The sequence below is a fragment of the Brassica rapa genome, chromosome A03, assembly GCF_000309985.2.
Source record: "Brassica rapa cultivar Chiifu-401-42 chromosome A03, CAAS_Brap_v3.01, whole genome shotgun sequence".
NCBI lineage: Eukaryota > Viridiplantae > Streptophyta > Magnoliopsida > Brassicales > Brassicaceae > Brassica > Brassica rapa.
The window spans coordinates 2,416,968-2,439,944 of NC_024797.2; the positions used below are offsets into that span (position 1 = coordinate 2,416,968).

General features: G+C 32.7%; 4 protein-coding genes across 6 annotated transcripts; 1 reads left to right on the forward strand and 3 right to left on the reverse strand.

The window, feature by feature from the left end:
- Window positions 1-19: 19 nt before the first annotated feature.
- Window positions 20-2,019, reverse strand: LOC103856001 (photosynthetic NDH subunit of lumenal location 5, chloroplastic). Its single transcript, XM_009133071.3, has 7 exons — window positions 1,948-2,019; window positions 1,646-1,852; window positions 1,348-1,501; window positions 1,172-1,260; window positions 701-755; window positions 457-542; window positions 20-314 (listed from the first exon to the last, which is right to left on the reverse strand). Exons 1-7 carry the CDS (start codon window positions 1,969-1,971, stop codon window positions 156-158), a joined length of 774 nt encoding a protein of 257 aa, XP_009131319.1. The 5' UTR covers window positions 1,972-2,019; the 3' UTR covers window positions 20-155.
- Window positions 2,020-3,007: 988 nt separating this feature from the next.
- Window positions 3,008-5,728, reverse strand: LOC103856002 (exocyst complex component EXO70B1). Its single transcript, XM_009133072.3, has one exon. It carries the CDS (start codon window positions 5,059-5,061, stop codon window positions 3,178-3,180), a length of 1,884 nt encoding a protein of 627 aa, XP_009131320.1. The 5' UTR covers window positions 5,062-5,728; the 3' UTR covers window positions 3,008-3,177.
- Window positions 5,729-7,849: 2,121 nt separating this feature from the next.
- LOC103856003 (serine/threonine-protein kinase PBS1) lies at window positions 7,850-10,665 on the forward strand. Of its 2 annotated transcripts, none has more exons than XM_009133073.3 (5): window positions 7,850-8,505; window positions 8,803-9,005; window positions 9,090-9,279; window positions 9,579-9,970; window positions 10,086-10,665. In XM_009133073.3, exons 1-5 carry the CDS (start codon window positions 8,382-8,384, stop codon window positions 10,503-10,505), a joined length of 1,329 nt encoding a protein of 442 aa, XP_009131321.1. In that variant the 5' UTR covers window positions 7,850-8,381; the 3' UTR covers window positions 10,506-10,665. The 2 variants fall into 2 exon arrangements, with proteins under 2 accessions (XP_009131321.1, XP_009131322.1); XM_009133074.3 differs by having other exon boundaries at window positions 7,851-8,505; window positions 8,792-9,005.
- An 823-nt stretch (window positions 10,666-11,488) lies between these two features.
- Window positions 11,489-13,579, reverse strand: LOC103856004 (bidirectional sugar transporter SWEET15). 2 transcript variants are annotated; one of them, XM_018657248.2, is made up of 7 exons: window positions 13,412-13,579; window positions 13,033-13,110; window positions 12,888-12,924; window positions 12,556-12,766; window positions 12,310-12,474; window positions 12,102-12,221; window positions 11,489-12,019 (listed from the first exon to the last, which is right to left on the reverse strand). In XM_018657248.2, exons 4-7 carry the CDS (start codon window positions 12,682-12,684, stop codon window positions 11,726-11,728), a joined length of 708 nt encoding a protein of 235 aa, XP_018512764.1. In that variant the 5' UTR covers window positions 12,685-12,766; window positions 12,888-12,924; window positions 13,033-13,110; window positions 13,412-13,579; the 3' UTR covers window positions 11,489-11,725. The 2 variants fall into 2 exon arrangements, with proteins under 2 accessions (XP_018512764.1, XP_018512763.1); XM_018657247.2 differs by lacking the exon at window positions 13,033-13,110.
- Window positions 13,580-22,977: the final 9,398 nt, after the last annotated feature.

Consider the following 22,977-nt stretch of genomic DNA (forward strand, 5'->3'; position numbering starts at 1 on the left):
TCAGCTAAACCTCACAAAGTGATCACAAAGAAGAAACTGAAACTGATCTTATTACAAAGGGACTTGTATCCATTTCACAAAAGAAGAAAGCGTGTAAAATTGCAAAACACATTAATAGTTCCATCTCAATGTCGCATGGTTTTGGATGTTGTTACTTAAGCTTCAGACATTGGAAGTTGACCGCAGTCTGCAATGACTACTTTCTTTCTGGGACGGTCTCCTCTGTCTGTCTCTTGTTCCTCTATCAGCCTCACCACATCCATTCCTTCTATAACTTGCCCGAACACCACATGCCTCCCGTCCAACCATGACGTCTGTTCATATTAAATTTGATGTGGACTCAGCTTAGCAACAAAGACTTGGTTGGTTCTTCATTTCAATGTATATCCAATGTCATCTCTAGGTTGTATAATTGGGTTCTATATGATATAGAGGGAGGATATTTGCAAGTTTTACCTTGACAGTGCAGATGAAGAACTGACTTCCATTTGTATTAGGGCCAGCATTTGCCATACTCACAACTCCTGGTCCGACATGGGATACTGCAGTTGTATATTTCACATCATTATTTTCATGAATTTTTACAAAAAGGAAGGCATGTGTTATTTACTCGTGTCAACACAATAGAATACGGAAATGCATCACAACTGACGAGTTTCGATTGCTAGAGTGCACAAGAGATAAAGAAGAATAGACTTACAATTGAAATTCTCATCCTTGAATGTCCGGCCATATACACTTTTGCCTCCAGTTCCCTGCTCAACAATTAGACTTCGTATCATTATAATGGAACTCTGGTAGCAGTTACTAGAAGAACCTTACAGTAACTCAGATCGAGACTGAAATCTACATTCTAGCTATTGTTTATAACAATACATGGAATGAGCACTCAAGAAACTCTATGACAGCCAGAAAAGAGATTTGCCAACGAGAGCATACTTTGCTCATTCGATCTTCCAAAGACCCCAACACACAACCATCAGTGCTTATCAATTTGGGAGAGGCAGTAATGTGAAGAATATTCTTTCAGTTTAATGTTTCTATTCAGCGGGCGTGGTTATTTTTTCCTTTAAAAAAAAATCAACCAAGTAGATAGATAGAAACACAAGATGAACCCAAATGAAGCTAACGAAAACAAAACTTGAGAACACCATGGTGTCAGAAAGCTCACATTGCCCTTGTCAAAGTCTCCACCCTGAATCATGAAATCTCTGATGACACGGTGGAAAGTTGAACCCTTGTAGCCAAATCCCTTCTCACCTGATTGAGCAAAGACGATTCACAGGATTAAAGCTGCTTCCCAACACGCATAAAAACTTGAGCAAAAGGTACATCATTGAGACTTACCTGTGCATAGAGCACGGAAGTTCTCAACAGTCTGGGGAACATCATCACCAAACAAACCAATAACAATCCTCCCAGCTAATTTCCCAACTGGGTTCCCAACACTTATATCGAAATACACCTTATGCGTTATCTTCGATTGCGGCTCCGCTAAAGGCTGTAAATACATGCCAAAAACCAAGAAATCAAATCCAAAGGCCAAAGCTTTTCGTAAATCTAGAGAAAACCCTAGAGTAATGTGCTCAAATTCAACTCAAAGTCAGTCTCTTTCTAATCAAATGACACATTTCTAAACAACAACCTCAGCACTGGATTGAACAGACAAGCAGCGGCGGTTTCTTTTGGTGGAAGATGTATGGAGGAGGAGCGACGAGGCGATTAAAGACGGAAACTTGATGGAGTCGAAGGTAGACTTGGTGTTCAATCGGAAAGAGGTGGAAGAGAGAGCGGAGGTGTTGTTGATCGGAGAGAGTCTTCGTGGAGCAGCTGAGAAAGCCTTTGGATTTAACTGTGGATGATGATGACACCAACAAAGAGGAGAGCGTGAGAGGAGTTAGTAGCGCAAATTACGAAAACTTGAGAGAGAAAATAAGGGAAACGAACCAGAGTCATCGAGAAGGCCGCCATGAGAGCTCAGTCTTGGTAGGTGCTGATGAGTTCGTAAGAATGGAGAAATCAATCTGTTAATAAATATTATTGTCCACATAAATCACAGTTGGGCCCTTGCTTGCTGACGTGGACTCTAATCATGAGTGGCCCAGTCCCGGCCCAAAAGGCAAAGCCGCAGAAGCTATCAATACACCAAATAAAAATAGTTGCTACCACATTATCTATCAAGTAATTCCAAAAGCTCAACTATATAACCAAATAAAAAAGGTTGCAAAAAAAATTAGTGAAACAAAACCAATGTTGGCTGGTCGAGATGATTTTGACATGGTGTTTTCACATTACTGTACTTAGATCTGTAAGAAAAAATTAGTTATACAGATCCAAGTTTAACCCAACAGATTAAGATCCAAATCCGCAATTATTTATTTGTGTTTTTTTTTTTCAGTACTGGAATAATGCCATTTGTCAATACCCTTGTCTTGGTTGATAAAAGGGTTTGGTTGGTTTCTTGTGATCCAAGTCTGCAAAACTTGCATTGTCAATAGTCCATCAAAACTTTCTTCCTCAGACCAAGTCTTTACCTTCAGCTGAAATTTACACATTCATAAGTAAATCAATCACACGCATTAAGAAGTTTGTTGTCTGTGTACTTTTTGAAATAATGTCTGTTATCAATAATTTGCTTAAATGGTTTATTGCTTTCTTGGAATCCAAGTCTGCAAATCATGCATTGATATTAAGTTACTTCTGTTCACTCTCAGGAAGATTTGAAATTATGATAAATCCAAACTTGTATACATATCTTGCCTCTATATACAATCTCTGAAGGGCTTTAATAAATCCAAGTTTCTAGTTTCTACATCCCTACACATTTTTATATACAACTGCTATGGAAATACCCAACCCATTACACGATAGTATACCACAAGATCAACTTATCATGAATCAAAATCATCACTTAAACATACAAAGATTCAAATACATTTTGAAGATGATTTTGTGCCTTCAACCCTAGATTATTTTGAAGGAATTTAAAACATAAGACATTAAAATAAAATAAAAATTCCCAAACTTTTAAAAGAGAAAGCAATACGTAAAACAAAAAGTTTCCATGGTAGTCTCAGAAACGGTTCTATAAACATAATCGAAATGAAAAATAATCATAGAAGAAAATAAGAAGAAGCAAAAGGAACCAGATCATATGTCACACCCTCATAGTTTTTTTCAAGTCCTCTTACGTGCCATAGAAGGTGGATTCCCATCAAACAAGTCATCAATATAAGTCTCAATATCTTCAGGCTGATACTTAACATACTTATCCGAGTGCCTCCCTGAGTCAATATGCTGCTTATACCTCCCAAAGAAAGACCTATAAGCCGGAATCACCAACGCCGCGATAGAAACCCTCAGCTCCGATTGCATCTGCTCATCACTCACAATCCAAGTACTCTGCGTCTTGTGAATCTCATCAAACATAGCATTGAACACCTTGAACCTCTCTTTCAAAACTGGCTTCGACACTTTCCCATTCACCTGGATCCCTTCTTGGTTCATACATTGCAACACTTTCCCCCAAGTCTCTCTCTGGTAGCTCTTGTGGTACTGTCTAAGCTCCGTTGATCTCTTCCTCGTCCACGCTTGTCCCATCAAGTCCCTAATCTCTGTCGACCCTTTGATCTTTTGTAGAATGTATCTCCCGTTGTTCATTAGGAATATGGATCTCAGTGCTGGATCTCTGTATAGTCTTGATTTGACTTCAAGATTTGCATCAAGATGTTCCATCACTTTTATCATTTGTCTACCAAAGGCTGAGACTTTGTACTCCTCGTCGTCTTCTCTTTGGTTTCGTCTTGTCTCTTGTTCGGGTTCTGTTTGGAACACTTGGTCTAAAGTGTCTTTGTACTCGCACGCGTACTTGAGGTAGTTCATGGTGTAGCGAGTCAACGGGTGGACAGCTCCGCTAGGGACAGCTGTCCTCCCCTGATCGGTCTTGATCGAGTTCTCAAGCTCTCCGAATATAGTCACCGCCGCTTCTCCCAGCCTCGTCTGAGCCAGCTTAATCTCCTCGATGAGATCCGAGTCAGACTGCTCAACGGCTGGGACCAAGTCTCTCAGCGTTTCGTACATGTCAAGGAACTTGAAAAGCTTCTCGGAGGACCGTTTCGTGAGCACCACGGCACCGGAGAAATCAAGAAACCTGATCGTCACGGCGGAGACGAGGCCGGTAAAGAGGCGTTTGCGAGTCGCCGCGTGGTCCTCGGAGGAGAACACGGCGGTGCAGAGAGAAAGCTCGCCGGGGAAAAGCACGGTGGAGCAGCGGCGGACGATGGAGATCCAGCTGGCGATCTCTCCCTCGAGAGACTCCCATGGGATCCTCTGCACGTCCTCCACGTTGATCCCTTCGAACCCGACCTCGCTGAGCTCCTCCTTGAACGCGTGGCGCCTCGACATCTCGTACGACATGCAGCACTCCGCTTCGTAGCCGGCGGAGATCATGGCTCCGGCGATCTTCTTGAGGGTGGAGATCGATTCCGGTGGAAAGTCCGGGAACGTTTCTTCCTCCTGCAAGACGCATCGGTCCGATTCGACCTGAGTCGAATCGGACGACAAGTCAGCGTTTTTGTTGTTTTTATTCTTCTCTCTTGAACGATCGAGGAGGTGACGAAACTCTTCGTCGAGGAGGGACGCTGCACGGTTCTGAACCGAGCTCGCCCGGTTTAGCCACGAGGAAACCGGGGTTGAATCGAGCCGGAGCTCTCTCAATGTCAGAACCGATTTTGAAATCCGGTTAACGGCGAGGATGAATGCAGAGTCCTCTGCTTCGTCACGCCCCAGACCGGAGGATTCCATCTTGGAGACCAAGGAATCGACCGTCTCCGGGAATGGCTCCACCGATGGAGGAATCTCTTTTAACGGATCCGTGGAGGAGGAGAGGGATTGAATGAAATCGTCGACGGCTTCCATCTCCTGGGTGAGGCTGAGCTGGGAAGATGAGTCTGATTTGGGAGTCTCCGTCGCCAATTGTTGTTCCGATTCATCGGAATGATCGTCGGATTTGTGGTGATCAAGAGTTTCGGATTCCATTGCGTGGTTTTCAGGTTTCTCCATTTTCGCCGGGAAAAACTACAAAACCTATCTAATTGAATTTTCTGTCTTTTTTTCTTCGTGTTCTGTCTTTTTTTCCTTCTCTTTTTTTAGTTATGTATTTTTACTTTAATTTCTGAGGTTCTTTTTTTTTGGTAGGGATCTATTGTCCGTTGACCGAGCGGGGGAATGATTATGCGTCTCACGATCTCTCTTTTTGTAATTCTTTTATTTTTGTACTTTTTGTCAATCTGACCAAACTTAAGGTTTTCATTTTCAATGCTGGGATTGAGCAATTTTTAGTTTAAATTTTGGGCTAATTATTTATTATATTTTAATTGAAAAGTATAGTGTAATCGAGGGCCGGGCCTTGCTCTCATATAACTTGAAAATGAGGCCCATGTTTTCTAATTTTAGCCAATTATCTTTGAACTTCCAAATCCCATTGCCAGGACATGACTACCGGATAGTGGTATGGTTTTCACCATGTTACTAGGATAAGACCCGCGCCTTGCGCAGGATTAAGTTATTATTTTTATTATATTTTGGAAAATGAAACAATAGTTTGGCTTCATTTGGATTAATCCGGATATCGGATTGGTTTCGGTTCGGTTCGGTTTTTTTCGGTATTTGGTTAATAAAATATAACTACTATTCTAAATTCATATTTACTTTGACTTTAGTTTTTCACATACTTTTGAAAGATTTCAACTGGACGACTAAATTGATCAGCCAATCTTGTTGCTTTAAATCATTAGTGTTTATATATATATATATATATATATATTATTTAGTTTGAATATTCATTAAATAAAAATTCTTATGCGTTATATTTTATGATCATTTGTAACTTATTATAACAAAAAAATAATCTATTGATCACAAAATTTTCAGAGTGGGAATATTCAAATTTCTAATAATATATAGACGTTTTGAAAAATTCAAATATAACATATAAGAAAAAATATAAATGTTTTTATTATATATTTAATGTGATTTTTTAATATCTTTCAATAATATAAAATTAAAAAAAAAGAACTAAGATACCAAAATTGTTATCAAATATTTATTATTCATAATAATTAATTTTCATATATACGTTAATCATATTAGGTAATTTCGTAGCTTCTAATTAAGGAAAGTGCAAAAAAAAATTTGGTAGATTATTTATCAATTCGATAGTTAGTTTAATAAAAAATATAATGTAAGTCAAGATGGACCAACCTATTTTTCTAAGAATAGCATATTTTATATAGTCATTTATTAAATGAAAATTTATAATCATACAGTTCTATGATCATTCATATCATTTTATAACTGAATATTTAAATCATCGATAACAAAATTTTCAATGTGAAATCTTTAATAAGTTTATAATTTATAAATGTTTTTGAAAATTCATTGAAAGTTTTAATATTAAAATATTTATGTAATCTTATGGTATATATTATAATCTATATATATATAAATATATATGTTTTATTATTAAATGATATTTTTTACTCATATGGTTTTAAAATAATGTGTATCTTCTTATAATATTAAATAAAAATTCATCTTAATACAATTTTATGATCATTTGTAACTTATTATGACAAAAAAAATAATCTATTGATCACAAAATTTTCAGAGTGGGGATCTTCAAATTTCTAATAATTTATAGACGTTTTAAAAAATTCAAAATATAACATATAAAAAAATTATAAATGTTTTTATTATATATTTAATGTGATTTTTAAATATATTTTAATAATATAAAATTAAAAAAAGAACTAAGATACAAAAATTGTTATCAAATATTTATTATTCATTATAATTAATTTTCACATATACGTTAATCATATTAGGTAATTTCGTAGCTTTTATTTAAGGAAAGTGCAAAACATTTTTTGGTACGTTATTTATCAATTCGATAGTTAGTTTAATAAAAAGTGTAATATAAGTTAAGATGGACCAACCTATTTTTCTAGGAATAGTATATTTTATATAATTATTTATTAAATAAGAATTTATAATCATACGGTTCTATGATCGTTCATATCGTTTTATAACAAAATATTTAAATCATCGATAACAAAATTTTCAATCTGAAATTTTTAATAAGTTTATAATTTATAAATGTTCTTGAAAATTCATTGAAAGTTTTAATATTAAAATATTTATGTAATCTTATGGTATATAGTGTTTAATATATATATATATTTATTTTATTATTAAATGATATTTTTACTCATATGGTTTTAAAATCATGTGTATCTTCTTATAATAAAAATGTTAAACCATTGATCATTAATTTTTAACATAATAATTTTAATAGTTTTAGTCATTTATTGTCGTTTTAAAAAATTCAAAATATAACATATACGAAAAAATCTAAATTTTATTTTTATAGCTAATTTGATTGTTTAATTTATTTTAATAATATAAAATTAAACAAAAAATGATGGAGGAGATATACATTGTTATCAAATCTTTATTATTAAACTCATTAATTGTCATATATATATTAATCATTTATGGTAATTCCGTAGGTTTTCTTTAAGGAAAGAAAATATCATATCATATCATTATATCATATAGTTTGACCAACTTATGTATCTAACAACATATAAAAATCGAATGTGGACCTACTTATTTTTCAATTGAATGTAATTGACTACGTAATTGAGTGTCACATATGCATTGGGGTCTCTTTTAATTAATACAAAATTGAGGTTACATCTTTTCAAATGTTCTTCAATTAATATATAAGGGATAGTAAACTTCGTGTAGCTAGGAAAATTTTTTCCTATCACAAAAGTGGACTCAATCCTCAACAGGTTATAGAACCAATTATCAATTATAGTTTTAACCATTTTTCTTGTCATGCCAAATATTACAACACGAATCCTTCAAATTGATATATACATTCCACCGGTTTTGCTATTTGCTTGTAACATATTATTTGCTATTTTTTTTTATAACTAGTAGCAATGAAATCGATTTTTTTAAAAAATGTCGGTGATAGTGATACAAAAAAGGTATGAATCACACATAAAAAGTTGACAACAAAATAAAAACGCAATTCTGCTTTATCACAGTGGATTAAAAAAAGAAGAAACAAATTTGAAAATTATCTTGTCTTGACCCAGACAAATCATTGTAATAGAAAATTAAATATTTGCAGAAATAAGTTTTTCTTTTTTTTGTTGCACTAAAAAGGAAGTTTTGTTTCCTTGAATGGAAACTTATCTCCGTCAACAAGAAAAAAGTTTCTGGCTTTTTCGTTCTTGTTCAAAGGGACTTTGCAAGTTTTTGATTACTATCCTTCATCCCTTGTGTGGAAACTTTGAGTGGAAGAAGAGATGGGTTGTTTCTCGTGTTTTAATTCGAGTGAAGATGAGAAGCTGAACCCAGTTGAGGAATCATCCAAGCCTCAGAAACAATCACAAACGATAGTATCCAATAACTTCTCTACACTTCCTTCAGGTTTCTCTCATCTCTTTTACTCGTGTTACTTATCTTCAGTTTCACTTGTTTTGATCTGATTGGGAAGTCCCAAGTTCGTCCTTAGTGTAAAGTTTCTAGCTTTGTGGAGAAAGATAAAGATCACATGATCCTACTGAATCAATATCAGAATCTTGCATTTGTTTGTCTCCCTGAAGACATTGATATTAATTAAATACAAGTTTTATGCTTTTAGGGTGATTTGGTTTTGGAGTTTAGGTTCGGTGAGTGTGGATGGATGCGTTTTGGTGAACTGAATTGGTCTTAGTGATGTTTCAGGTGGGGAGAAGCTTAGTTCAAAGAGCAATGTAAGGTCAAAAAGAGAGCTACTTCTTCCAAGAGATGGGTTTGAGCAAATTGCTGCTCATACATTTGCTTTCCATGAGCTCGTTGCTGCAACTATGGACTTTCATCCCGACACTTTCTTAGGCGAAGGTGGTTTCGGATGTGTCTACAAAGGAAGGCTTGAAACCACCGGTCAGGTACAGTTCGGTGCACAGTTCTAAATTTATGTTAGCTTGATGACATTGCATATCGCTGATCTACTTTTCTTTCATCTTTATCAGGTTGTTGCTGTGAAACAATTAGACAGGAACGGTCTACAAGGTAACAGAGAGTTTCTTGTAGAAGTTCTCATGCTCAGCCTTCTTCATCATCCCAACTTAGTCAACCTTATTGGTTACTGTGCTGATGGAGATCAACGCCTCTTGGTCTATGAGTTTATGCCCTTGGGATCATTGGAAGATCACCTCCACGGTAAATCTCCTGTACTTTTTTTTCTAATCTTTAGACCCCAAAGATTCTTGGTGACCAGAGGTCGTTAGCTCAACTGGAAAGGATTCCAGACCACTGTCTGTGTTAGAGTTCCCCAGTTCGAATGATCGCTGGGACGAAACTAATATTACATATTGTGGTTACGGGCTTCGGCCCAAACCTCTTGATATTCAAAAATAAATTACTGGTGATCTCAGTCAATGCCAACTCTAACTTTAGCAGATTCTTTATTCATTTGTTTATATGTAGACTTACGTTGTAGTTGATGGTCTATTTGGCAGATCTTCCACCAGATAAGGAGGCATTAGATTGGAACATGAGAATGAAGATAGCTGCTGGTGCAGCCAAAGGTTTGGAGTTTCTACATGACAAAGCAAACCCTCCGGTTATCTATAGAGATTTCAAGTCATCAAACATTCTACTGGGCGAAGGTTTCCACCCAAAGCTTTCTGATTTTGGACTTGCTAAACTCGGACCAACGGGAGACAAGTCTCATGTCTCCACTAGAGTCATGGGAACCTATGGATACTGTGCTCCAGAGTACGCGATGACCGGGCAGTTGACTGTTAAATCAGATGTCTACAGCTTCGGTGTGGTGTTTCTGGAGCTCATTACCGGTAGAAAAGCAATAGACAGTGAGATGCCTCATGGAGAACAGAACCTAGTGGCTTGGGTAAATAACTTCATCATCATTAACTTACTTTTACATTCTTCTTCTTAGAGAATAACCTATGGTTACATTTATTCAGTTTCTTATTCTGTTTTTTTTTTTTTTTGGGTTTTGACAGGCTCGTCCAATGTTCAACGACAGGAGAAGGTTTATAAAACTGGCGGATCCTAAGTTAAAGGGGAGGTTTCCAACACGAGCACTGTATCAAGCATTATCTGTGGCTTCAATGTGCATCCAAGAGGAGGCGGCTACACGTCCTCCTATAGCAGATGTGGTGACTGCAATCTCATATCTTGCAAACCAAGCTTATGATCCAAACAAGAATGATAGAGGGGGAAGGAACGATGAAGGAGGTGGCAAGTTTGATCTAGAAGGTTCGGAGAAGGAAGATTCACCGAGAGAGACGGCTAGGATATTGAACCGAGACACTGATAGGAAGCGTGCGGTCGCAGAGGCTAAAATGTGGGGAGAGAGTTCGAGGGAGAAGCGAAGACAGAGTGAGAAACGAACTTCAGAGAGCAACAGTACCACCGGTTAGGGTTTTGATACTTTTTTGGTCTTATTTATTTTGAAACATAGAAAGAAAAAAACATTGTGACAAAGAGTTGACGATGTACATTATATATGTGATGTTGCAACATGGGCCAAAGTGGGACTCTAATTTTTAATAACAAAGCTCTAATTGAAGATTCTGGAGAGTTGATGATGTTTATGTGACTTTGTGTAGAGTCTTTTCTAGTTTTGTGATGTGTCACATGTGGCAATTTTTGACGTGTGATCAATGATAGAAATTAGAATTGCAAAGATCCAAGAATCAAGATTAGTGTTTAGATAGACCTTTTTTCTTCTGAGCGTTATGTGGTGTGGCTAATGTCCACCGTCGCTTAGTTTTGGACAACGTGGGTCACATGCCCTCGCATTCTGACAATAATTTTAAGGATAGGCGATTGAGATTGTGAGAGTATGGTTGGTCTTATCAAAATTTATGTCGGGGCTTTTTTTTAACCTTTGACAGTGTCCTCTCTCTTGAAAAGGATTTTTCTTATCCAACTTTTGTTTTTTTTTTTCTCAGTGAATCACGTTCTATTACCTCTAAATACTCAAAATTCTTATATGTTTGGATTTTTAGAAAGATTTATTTTATAAAAAAAGGTAAAGTGACTTAACTAGTAAAATCTTGTATATGATTCTTTTATATTTGTAGATTACGAACTACGGAGATTAATCTATAGTTATAACTTGTCATAAACCGCAACCATTCATTTGTTCTTTAACAATTTTTGTTATATTATCGGATTATGTCGTTAGTCCAAAACATAACTTGATTAACAAATATTCGATCATGCTACTCTCTTTTTTTTTTTGCAAATAAATGAGTCACTTACTAATGGGATATTAATAAATGACCCAAAATCATCACTTTGTTTTCTCAAAATCATGGGATAGTATGTCGTCATTCGTCAACGGTCTTGTAATTGGTTTAGTTACTAACTGACGATGATATCTTTAAGACAAATGTAATCATCAAAAACATGGACAAACGGCTTATTAGTAGAAGTAATCTAGCTACTGCGGTTTATTACATCAAATTCTGTAAGAGCACTATAATTTCAACTTACGAAACAAAAATAAATAAAAACAAACAACTGATATGTTTACCAAAAAAAAACAAACCACTGATACAATTTTTTTATTTGGCCGGCCAACAAGACAAGAATGAGAGAGATATATTTTTTTTTCTTCTGACATATCAACACTTCAAATATATTCAAAACGGGCCACAGTCCCCACGTGGCACTTTCCATCTTCAATTGATGGCTCCTTCTGTTTGGATGGATCTTCATGATGAACGGTTTCAGAGAGTGGGTCCACCGTGATGTCAACTGGGTGCACTTCCGACACACCTAACTGACTCATTACGACAATAGTCTTAAGTTGTTGTTCTGACGAATTTATCTTTTTCTCAGTATCTATTTTCACCCCTGAGTTTCTGTAAATTCCGTACAAAACCATTTGTAACATCCCCAGTATGAATCCCACCACGTTTGGAATCTACAAAATCATTATTAAAACGAAATCTCAGAAACCTTTTTTAACCAAGAAAATATGAAACTGTATGGAAATAAATGCTTACAGCTATGCATATGTCGTGGAGGAATGCGCCATAAGCAAACCACATAACGGCGCTTATGGTGAGGAAGAAAGAGAGGGTGAAGGGCATGAACTCTACACTCTTTGTCTTTATCACACGAGCCTTTTCACAAGAAAAACATTTCAAGATTATTTTACCCCAAAGCTCTAATATATTTTGAATTAAGTTTGTGAATAAAATGCTTAGTTACCACAATCATTAGAGGGGCAGCGAAAACAGAAACAGAAATGGAAACACAAATCCAGCCGATAACAGAGACTTGGAGGCTAGGACTTCTAACCGCAAAATGGGTTATCATTAGAATTAACGAGAAGAAAGCAACATTTATCGTGAAGAACAACTTCATAGCCGCGATCTGCAACGCATCAGAGATAGTTCAAAGCCATGATTCATTATTATTTATTATCCATGTTTAGCTACATATTAAGAAAATTACCCGTTTGTCCCTGGTGGCATAAGCAAAAAACAAGGCGATATATATAGTCTCCACGATACAGCCAAAAGAGTTGATGGTAATCAGGAGAAAAGCGTCTTGCTTAATCAATGCGTAATAGAGCCATAGCATGCAGCTAAATAGCGACACTTGGTACGGTAGTGACTGGAAACTTTCCGTCGATTTATTCTTGTATATTCTATAAAACGTTGGCCTGCAGAAATTCACAACAAAAATCAGAGAAACATTTTCGTTGCTAATCATTCTCAAATAATTATTTTATTACATAACCAATCTCGATAGTATAATAGTATACAGAATTGGTATGTACTTACAACGGAGCGAGGAATACACAGAAGGATATTGCGTTTCCTGTAATTTCGTGAAATATACCCAACAAAAAGAAATTAATAAGTTGATTGTAGACATAAAAGACTTCAACGGGGAGTTGAATTGCTACATTAACCTCAATACACGTACCGAGTATATATGGACAATATTGCGTGACGATTTCAATTTGTAAAGCTTTCCAAACGGGTAATTTTCATTTTTGGGTAGCTTGGGATTTAAATACAGGATTAGGAGATCATTAATGATTCCAAATGATGAACCAAAACTAGAAACAAAGTAAGAAATATATGTACATATATAAGTAGGTGGTTCATGAATGATAAACTTCCCATCAGTTAAATTTGGTTTCTTAATTAGTACCTTTCTGTTTAATTCACGTCTACTAATACAGGGGAACCTTACACATTATTGTTGCTACTGCAAGTTCTTTATTATATAGAGAGCAAAAAGAGAATAGCTGAGGAACAAACTAGCATTTAGCTTTGTGGATGTATCATTAAAACGTTACCTAAGATGCCGAAGATGATAGCGAGCTAATGGTGATTGATCATGACGCCCATTTTTTTTTTTAAGAGTCTCAGTTTTTTTGAAACCCTAAAAGCTTTTCTTCTATCCCTCTCACTCTTTCCTTGTCTCTCTCTAAGATGTTTCTTTTTATTTCATGTAGGAAACTAATGAGTCTCAGGTGGTTTATATATACCTCTAAATTACTATTCATGTAGTCAAAATATTTTGATTTTAATTTTTGAGTTATTTGAAGCGTGTGACGTGTAGAGTATAATAAAATAATAATAAGAATCGAAAAGGCAAACGAACTCAGACTGGTTGCATGACAAGTGGAAAAATTAGTAGGAAGCGTTGCATTTTCTCATTCACTAAACTCTGGTCCTTTTCTTCCCCACTCGCATCTCACATGCAAATCTACACAATTTTATTTCCTTCACGGCTTCTTCTTTAATTAACTTTCAAAAATCAGATTACCATAGTAAGTTTGCACTTTACAGTTTATAGACCATACATGAATATCACGGTGACAAAAAGTCTACCCAACTTCGACCAACATAGTGGAAATCATCACTAGATTACAATGCAATGCGAATATTTTCTTCTCATCTTTCTTTTCTAACTCACATATGATTTGATTTGGACGATATAAAATATCCCACCTCAATATTTGATGAAATTAATATATTAAATATAGACCTAACTTACCATAATATAGGATTGAAGGCTTCATCATTGGCTATGTTTTTCAAAATTGTTTATTGTGAATTTAAGTGTTGAGCAAATCTTTTACATAATTCAAAAAAATATATACTCCTAACATAATTGCACACACATTTTTTCTCTTCTAAAATCGCATTAATTAAAAGATAAAATGACTGAAACTACTCCAAATTCAATGTTTTTAATTACTCTAACTCTACTTTATAAATAAAAAATTATAAAATTTAATAACTAAACTGAAATGTAAAATGAAATATATTTTCAACTTTTTAAACTAATGCTATTTTGTAAGAAAAAAAAATCTTAAGTGCTATTTTAAATAAAAATGTATTTTAGTACTATTTTAAAGTATATTTCTCTTATTATTATTTTATAGGTATTCTCTTTGTTGTCCAAAAAGTATGCATTTTCTTTATATAAATAGATGACGTAAATGAAACGTTTAAAATGAATTAGAATTTGACAATTGTAAAGAAGTCTAGGTGAAATTGATCATCAAAGAACAAAAATATCTAAAAGTTGTAGATGGTGACTAGGTTAAACCAATGCAATTTATAGGTGAAAGCATCTACGCTCAGATAATAGACGCCGTTTTCTTTAACATTATGGTATTTTCAATGATTAGTTAAAGTTGAAAAAAAAGAAAAAAATTCCATTTGCATTTTCTGATCATAATTGTTTAGAAGAACACGTTTGTAAGCCTTGTACACAAAGAAATCGATAAATCATGCATGTTTTAGGCACAAATCTATGCGTCAAAAGAAGCGTCGCGCGTGAGAACAATTAATTAAGTTGATAAACGAAAAATGATGTGTTATGCAGAGGCGTAATTAATACTAATTGCATGAAAATGAAATTCTTGTGCATATCATGTGACGTCTCCAAGCGTTTCTTTATAGTTTGTAGACACCCTAGAGAGCTATAGACCACGTCATCATATGCTGGCTGGACACTTCTCCCTCACTGTGCTTTCGTGTCTTGGGTATATTTTCTTTCTTTTTTTTGTTAAAGGTCTTGGGTATATTTTCTGTTTCTGCAAATTTTCTCCTTTTTAATTCACATTTTCAGGACTCCGTTGTTTTTTATATTGAACTTAATTTAAACCGAGTAAACACTGAGTCTTTTTGGTTGATGACATTTGATTTTAAGCGTACTTAAAAACAAATTTCAAATAAGGATGCATGTATTTTAATCAAAAAAATAAGGATGCATGTATCTATCACTTTTGGTAACTGTCTAGCGTAGTAAGATATCCACCAGTAGTGAGAAACAGGTTGAATATACATCTTCTTCTTTCGTTAGTTTCAGTAATATGATAAAAGGAATCAGATTTTCTTTTTTTTCTTTTTTTGACTGAAGGAAAAATATTATTTCGGAAAAAATAAAGAAAATGCAAAACAGTTCTCCTTTTTCAAGGAAATGTAGGTATTTTCTTTAACTTCTAAAGTTACAACCAACAAATAAGCAAATGACGGTAAAACTCCCATATTTTTTTTAATGCTAAAAGAAAGGTAAAACTCCTATATACTTGCAATTTATGAGCTGTAGAATAAATATACAACTACAACAGATAAAATTTTATAACACAAAATTTAGAACTAAATCTCAATCAATCACCCCCTAAAGAAATAGACACGAGACGAGTGACATGGTAGGCGAATGATAACAACGATCATCGGTTTTGTTAAATCATTCTTGTTCTCATTTTTTCTTTTTTTTGTCATCATTATCATTCGTTTTACACCCAAAAAAAAAAAATCATTATCATTCGCTCTTTGTTCTCCCTCTCTCTATATCTCTATTTTTTTTGGTCGTGAATTTACTAAAATATGAGAGGTGCCACTTTTGTGGTTCTCCTCCACCTTAGTTTTTCCATCACTTGTTTAATATGTTTATTGAAACATTTTTCTAGTTTATCTTACTTTTTTTTTATTGATTGGTACCTAATATGTTTTTGGTTCACGTACGTTCTCGTGCTGTATTTGCATGCATTTTTTCAATCACATTCCCAGCCCCTAACTTCTCTATGTATTGTCTATTTTCATACGATCATGTATACCTACAGATAATCGCGAACGTTCAATTACATAAAAGAAAAAGAAATTGTAAATGACATCTATTATTTTCACTGACATGTATTATTTCATTCAATAATATAGATTTATCCCAAACCGATTGTGTTTATTTTTCATTTTTATTTATATATGCGAATTTTTATGTACAGTATATATTACTATAAAAAAGAAGACGCGTTCCATCATCGTGTAACACGTGACATAAATATAAATCACAGAATTTCTGACATCTCAATTAACTAGAATTTTCATATATCAGTGAGTCAGTGACTGTTATTTTCATATCTATTTTAAATCTCCAAACATTAAGTTTACATTGTGTTATTAGTTTTGCAATGTATATCCATCGGGGTTTTTAATGGAAAATAGAAACCGAAGAACTTCACAAAAACAATAGAAATTCTAGGCTGGATTTTTGCTTACTTGACCCAAATAAATAAATAAAAAGCAAAAAAACAAAAAAAATACCATCGGCTGATCAGACCTCAATAATTCAATTAACCTAGGTGACCCACGTTAATAAATGATGTATGCGTATAAATCTGTATATGTTGCTACCACATAAAGGAATAATAACAAGCATGTGGGTGAAATTAAATCTCCCCGATCCTGTCGTTTTCTGATTTTAATCGGTTCATACGAATCTAGCTTTACCACACACGCATACATTAATATAGCTAACTTAATAATAGATTCGTATCTCTGGTTTGTTGAAGAATTGGTATATTAATGTTTTTTTTTTCTTTTGAACTTTTTGATATATTAATGTTCACCAGATATATACCACTACTTCCTAATGATCGCTCTATTGAACCTATATTAACTAGTCAGAATAACAGAAGTTTCTATGTATTTAGTATGAATCGTGAACATGGATTCATTACGATCGCTTGAGTAATTGAATCAATATTTTAATCAGGATAACATAAGTTTGTATGTATCAGTATTAATTATGAAGATAGGCTTAGTGGAGATCATAAGCCAATATTACTCACTGCTCATACGAATGACTCACATAAAGCTATTTAAATGATTGTACGCTATAAAGTTTTTTAACATATGGCCAAATTGAAAAACTGTTAACGACAAAAAAAAAACTAATCAACATATCACTTACGTGTTTTAGGCTATTAACTAAGTATCGTTTAAATAATCTTAAGAATGGTGTTTCTAAAGAAATTACAATCGTACATATGAATAATAAAAAACGCTAGAAAAGAAGAATTTTGACAAAAAAAAAAAAGAAACCTACTGTGTTGTAAATTTGCATGTATAAAGTACGTATTTTGCCGTCTACGACATTAGTATATCAGTGACCAAACAGTATATCTTGATAAAATTTACAAACTAGCCGATGAAGTACTCATTGGTGCCTTTTCAAAAAAAAAAGTACTGATTGGTGGACAAGTATTTATGTAACCATAAGTGATGTGTAGATGTCTAGATGACATCAATACAATCAAACAGACATCCCTTCTGCCTGGAGGATGTTCAAGAACACATTTAATACTTTGAAATGTACATTGGTAATTATGAAATTTTGGTCAAATAAATTAGTCAAGGAGTAATATAAGGGAGAAGGAAGCTAATGTAAGTTGGTAATGACTAATGATTGGAGATCGATCTACTCTTGAAACTCCTTGTTTGTCGTTCTCAATGTTTTCATCTTCTCAAAAGGATCAATCATATAGACCCATTTCTCAGGTTCCTATATTTGATAACAACTCTTGTTGGAAACCACCTTTTATGGATATATGTGAATATAAGAAAATAAAGATAAGTTGCAATTTCCCTACTATAATTGTCAAAAACAAGTAAACCAATACGTGTATTTGTAATCGGATTGAACTTCAAGTAAAAGAATAATTATTATATATTTTTTGTTTCTGTTTTAGCTAGGAAGTAAAAAAAATGTGTATAAAAAAGGAAGTAAATAATATGGCAGGCAAAAGTATTACAACTCTAAGAAATTTAAAGTGAATATCTCAATCATAAAATATTATTAGTTCAATATATTTTATTAAATTATTTTAAGGATTTTGGAAAAATATCTTATGGGGTTTATTTTAAAATTCCTATATTCTCTTATATTTATATTATTTTACTTATGAGATCAAACGTTTGTGTTGCAGATTTAGACTGCAAAACAATGTGAAATTTTATATTTACTCATCCCTAACAATCAGTATTATTTTGTTGAAGTATTTTATAAACCTTTATTTAGGATAACAAATGTATATATCGTAAATAAATACCGACAGAATATTTTAAATATTCGAGATATCCAACTAGAATTATTCTTGTCACAAGTAATGACTTTAAACAGATTTTTAGAGGTTTTCATGAAATAGCTGTTTATTAACTCCTGGTCTGTCCTCTCAATCATTTTGCATGTGCTTTTGATGTATTCATTCAGCCATTGGCACGTCTCTTTTCTTTCATATATATGTTGTGAAATTAGGCGATAGTGTCCATGAATATTTTGATTTTCAGATGACATTTTGAGAAAAAAATTCAGATGATCTTTCTAATTCTTTTGTTTCCCATTGGATTATCTCCGCTACTTTTCATTTTCAATTGTGCATCTTCAAACCCTTATGAACTTTTCACCTACTACTCCGCCATAATTTCATTTTATCCATATTTTCTGTTTTGAATGTAAATAATTCGACCAAGAAAATAACAATATTTACCTATATATGGATAAAATGAAATTATGGCTGAGTGTCACCCTCGAGTCAAATATGGAAATGACTACACAGAAACAGAGATATAATGACTCAAAAGTTTGAAGGGCCCGATAAATTTTGGGCTCTATAGAATTTCATTAGAACTTGATGCATATGTTTCAGACACAAAGAAATGTTGAGCAAGTGGTCAGAAGATTCCACACGTACCCCTAAGGGCATCCTCAAAGGGGGAGCAGTTAGGTGTGTGCTTAGAGTGAAAATAGTAGTATAATATTGTATTTAGGCTAGGAACATGGGACATCCTCAAAGAGATCACTTAATTAAGGGTGTGCTTAACCAAATAAAATTAATTAAATAATGTAACAAAAAAACTTATTTTAAAATTGATTCCAAACCCTAGGAAATGACAGAAGATCGGTGAGGAAGAAATAAAAGATCGACTCACGGTGTGCTTCGGTCGGAAATCGAACGGAACTGGCTTCTCCCGTTCGTCGCCGTTTGTGGATTCGAGAGACAGAGAGATAGATCGCAAACCCTAGGAAATGGGGAAAAGAAAAACCCGTGTTTCCTTTCATTTTTTCGACCAATACACACTTGCCACGTCGACCAGCACTTCCCTTAAGCACAGCTCTTCGACAAGCCCTCCCAAACTGCTCTTAGCCCACTTTTAGATTAAATCCAAATATATTAAGCCCAAGCACACCCCATGTGCTCCCCCTTTGAAGATGGCCTTAGTTATTGTCTTTTGGAAACACCTAGAACTAGAAACATCTGAACTCTTATTACATCACCTTTATGCTATATCTTTACAATTACCATACAAACTTCCTGAGCTCCTTTTCCCGCTTAATATCTCGAGTGTTGAAGTCTACCTAAATCTTAGCTTAAACAAATATCTGCAACAAAAGGATAAAACTATGTTTTGTTCAGTATCTATATTATTTGATAGCATTAATAATTTTGAAATTCATTACGTGTGTTACCGTTCTGACTATTGATATGCATAATTGGCAGGACCTCGTGTCTTTCAAGTTTGGTATATGCTTATTGTCAAATAGAGAGCCCAACAACTCATAATGGGTATACTAGACCTAAAATATTTTTTATTGATAACATCAAAACCTCAGCTTCCACACAGTAATTCTCAAATCTTTAATTAAGTACTACACCAAAGTCCTCAAAAAGGCCCAATCTAAACAACACACCTTTCTCCCTTTTTATCTTAGTGTACGCATTATTAAGGCTAGGACGGCCTCAAAAAATTAATATAAAACCCAAACTAAAATGGCTAAACAACCCAAAATGATGTTTGATTTATAAAACCCAAACTAAGATGGCTAAACAACCCAAAATGATGTTTGATTTATAGTGTGGTCATTTGACTCTCAAGCCGAAAGTAAGGCAGTATCCAAACCCAAACTAAATAAACCAAATTTACATACTACCAAACTAAAATAAATAATTCGAAAATGATAAAATACATACAACTAGATAAGCCAAACGAAACAGTATTGCTCTTATTTATGTAGATTTCTATTAAATTAAACTAGACCAAACCAAAACAAAATCATATCACATTCAATTTTAAACTAAAATGTCAATCTCTACTGAGAATAAACATATAATCCCATTGTATTTTCTTTTCAAGATTTGAGAGAGAGAAAAAAAGAAAGTAAAAAAAAAGGATGATGAAAGTATAACCTTTAATAGGCAGGAACTTTGTGTCTTTCAAGTTTGGAATAAGCATCAGATAAACAACTTTTTTTTTTTGATAAACAACTTTTCTCCCTTCTCAAAAGCACAACTATTTTCTTTTCCCCTAAAAAAGAAGAGAAAGTTGGCACACGGATTGGTAGCAACACACGTGAGAGAATATATTCTATTAAAACAGCAGTGTGACCCATTGATAAAAGGTTATGTCCAACTATTTATTTTTTAATATTAATAACAACTAACTTTTTTAATTTAAATGTTGTATAAACACTTTCTACATTAATTATGCAGGATCCACTACTCCTTTTTTTATTAAACAAGACCCACTATTCCCTAAAAACTCTCGACTAATAAAACCTACATGAGATAATATTGTGTACGTGGAACAGTTTTAAAATATATGCTTTTCCTATATGTAAAAAATCATATACGTATCAAAGGTGGGATTTACTTATAAATAAAATCAAACATGATTCAGAAACATTTATTTAACCAAACAAATCTGTTTTTTTTCAACATATTGTTGAAAACCTTACTTAAAACCCACCAAATTTGTAACTAATCAACCTTTAATAACTCTAAATGCATATAAATATTATCAATAAATATAATTTCAGTTATTTATATTTTAATTTTGACCGAACTGATCCGAAAAAATATTAGCTTCAACAATTTAGAAATTTGAGTAAATATTATCATATAAATATAAATATTATCAATAAATATAAATATTAGCTTATAAAAATCTCGAAATGTTTTAAATATAAATATTATCAATATCAATAAATATTAGCTTACAAAAATATTTTATACTGAAATATATAAAATATGGTCTATATTAAATATGATAAACAGTCAAATGATAATTACCTAATGATAATATATTTATCTTTTCTCAGAAATATTATTGTTTAGATGTATATTGTTTTTGTTAGGAGAATATCATATATGAGTAAGTTTAAGATGTTTAGTTAAATTTTTAATGAATGGTCTAACATAGACTTATATATGGTAGATAAAAAAATATGACTCTATTTTAATAGAGTTGAAATTTTATATTTGTTGAAATTTTTTTGATGATATTGTACAAATCATATATTAATGAATTATTTTTGTTTATTTATTTAAAATGCAACATCAATATTAATAGTTTAATTTTAAACATTAGTTTTATATAATTATAAAAAAAATTTAGCTTATTTGTTTAGAAATTTTTATTCTCGAAATGTTTTTATGTGAATAAATTAAATTATTTTTGTTATATTTTAAAATATTATTTTATTTGATATATTATTTTATTTAATATATTATATTTCAGTTTAATGTTTTTATTTTTACTAAAAATATCAACATAAAAAGTTACAACCAATAAAATATTATTTATTTTTTTTATATAAAAAATTAATTTGATAATTTAAAAAGAATTGGGCTATACTTTTTGATTTCAAAATTAGTTACTGGAATATATAAAATATGGTCTATATTAAATATGATAAACAGTCAATGATAATTACCTAATGACAAAATATTTATCTTTTCTTAGAAATGTTATTGTTTAGATGTATATTGTTTTTGTTAAGAGAATATTATATATGAGTAATTTTAGAATGTTTAGTTAAATTTCTAATTAATGGTCTAACATAGACTTGTGTATGGTAGATAAAAAATAGGATTCTATTTTAATAGAGTGGATACAAATTATTATGTGTAATAACGATGTAACTACAATTATATACGAAATTAAATAATTCCAATTTTATAATATTTTTTAATTTATTTAATGTATCTATTTAATTACTGTTTTATTACTAAACAAAATTGTAACAATACTTTGTTCTTTTTTTTTTAATTACTGTTTTAAAATAAAGTACCATATTAATAAACTAAAAGGCTATGTCACAAATTTATAGTTTAACCCTATAATAAATTCAATACAATTATCAAAATACTTTACTAATCATTTTGTATAGAAAATTACGCAACTATGATCACATATAAAAACTAAAATATGAGTATAAAAAAAATACATATATGATACAAGGAAAGACACAAGTACATACTTATGAAACTTGATTTATTTAATATACTTACAAAAATTGTCTATTCTATTAAATTTATATCATACAAAAAATATGATACAAAGACACAAGCATATAAATTATATTAGGCAAAAAAATTTAAAACAAAACATATACCCGCCCTCTCGAGGGCGGGTCAATATCTAGTTTTTTCTTAAAACATCTTTTGATAAGTTTTTAAGTTGTTCAGTCACATGCCATAAAAAGCCATACAATGTTCAAGGCCACACCAAAAACTCATCAAAAGTAATCAATTAAAACATATTTCAAAAGTAATTTTAAGAAAAACTT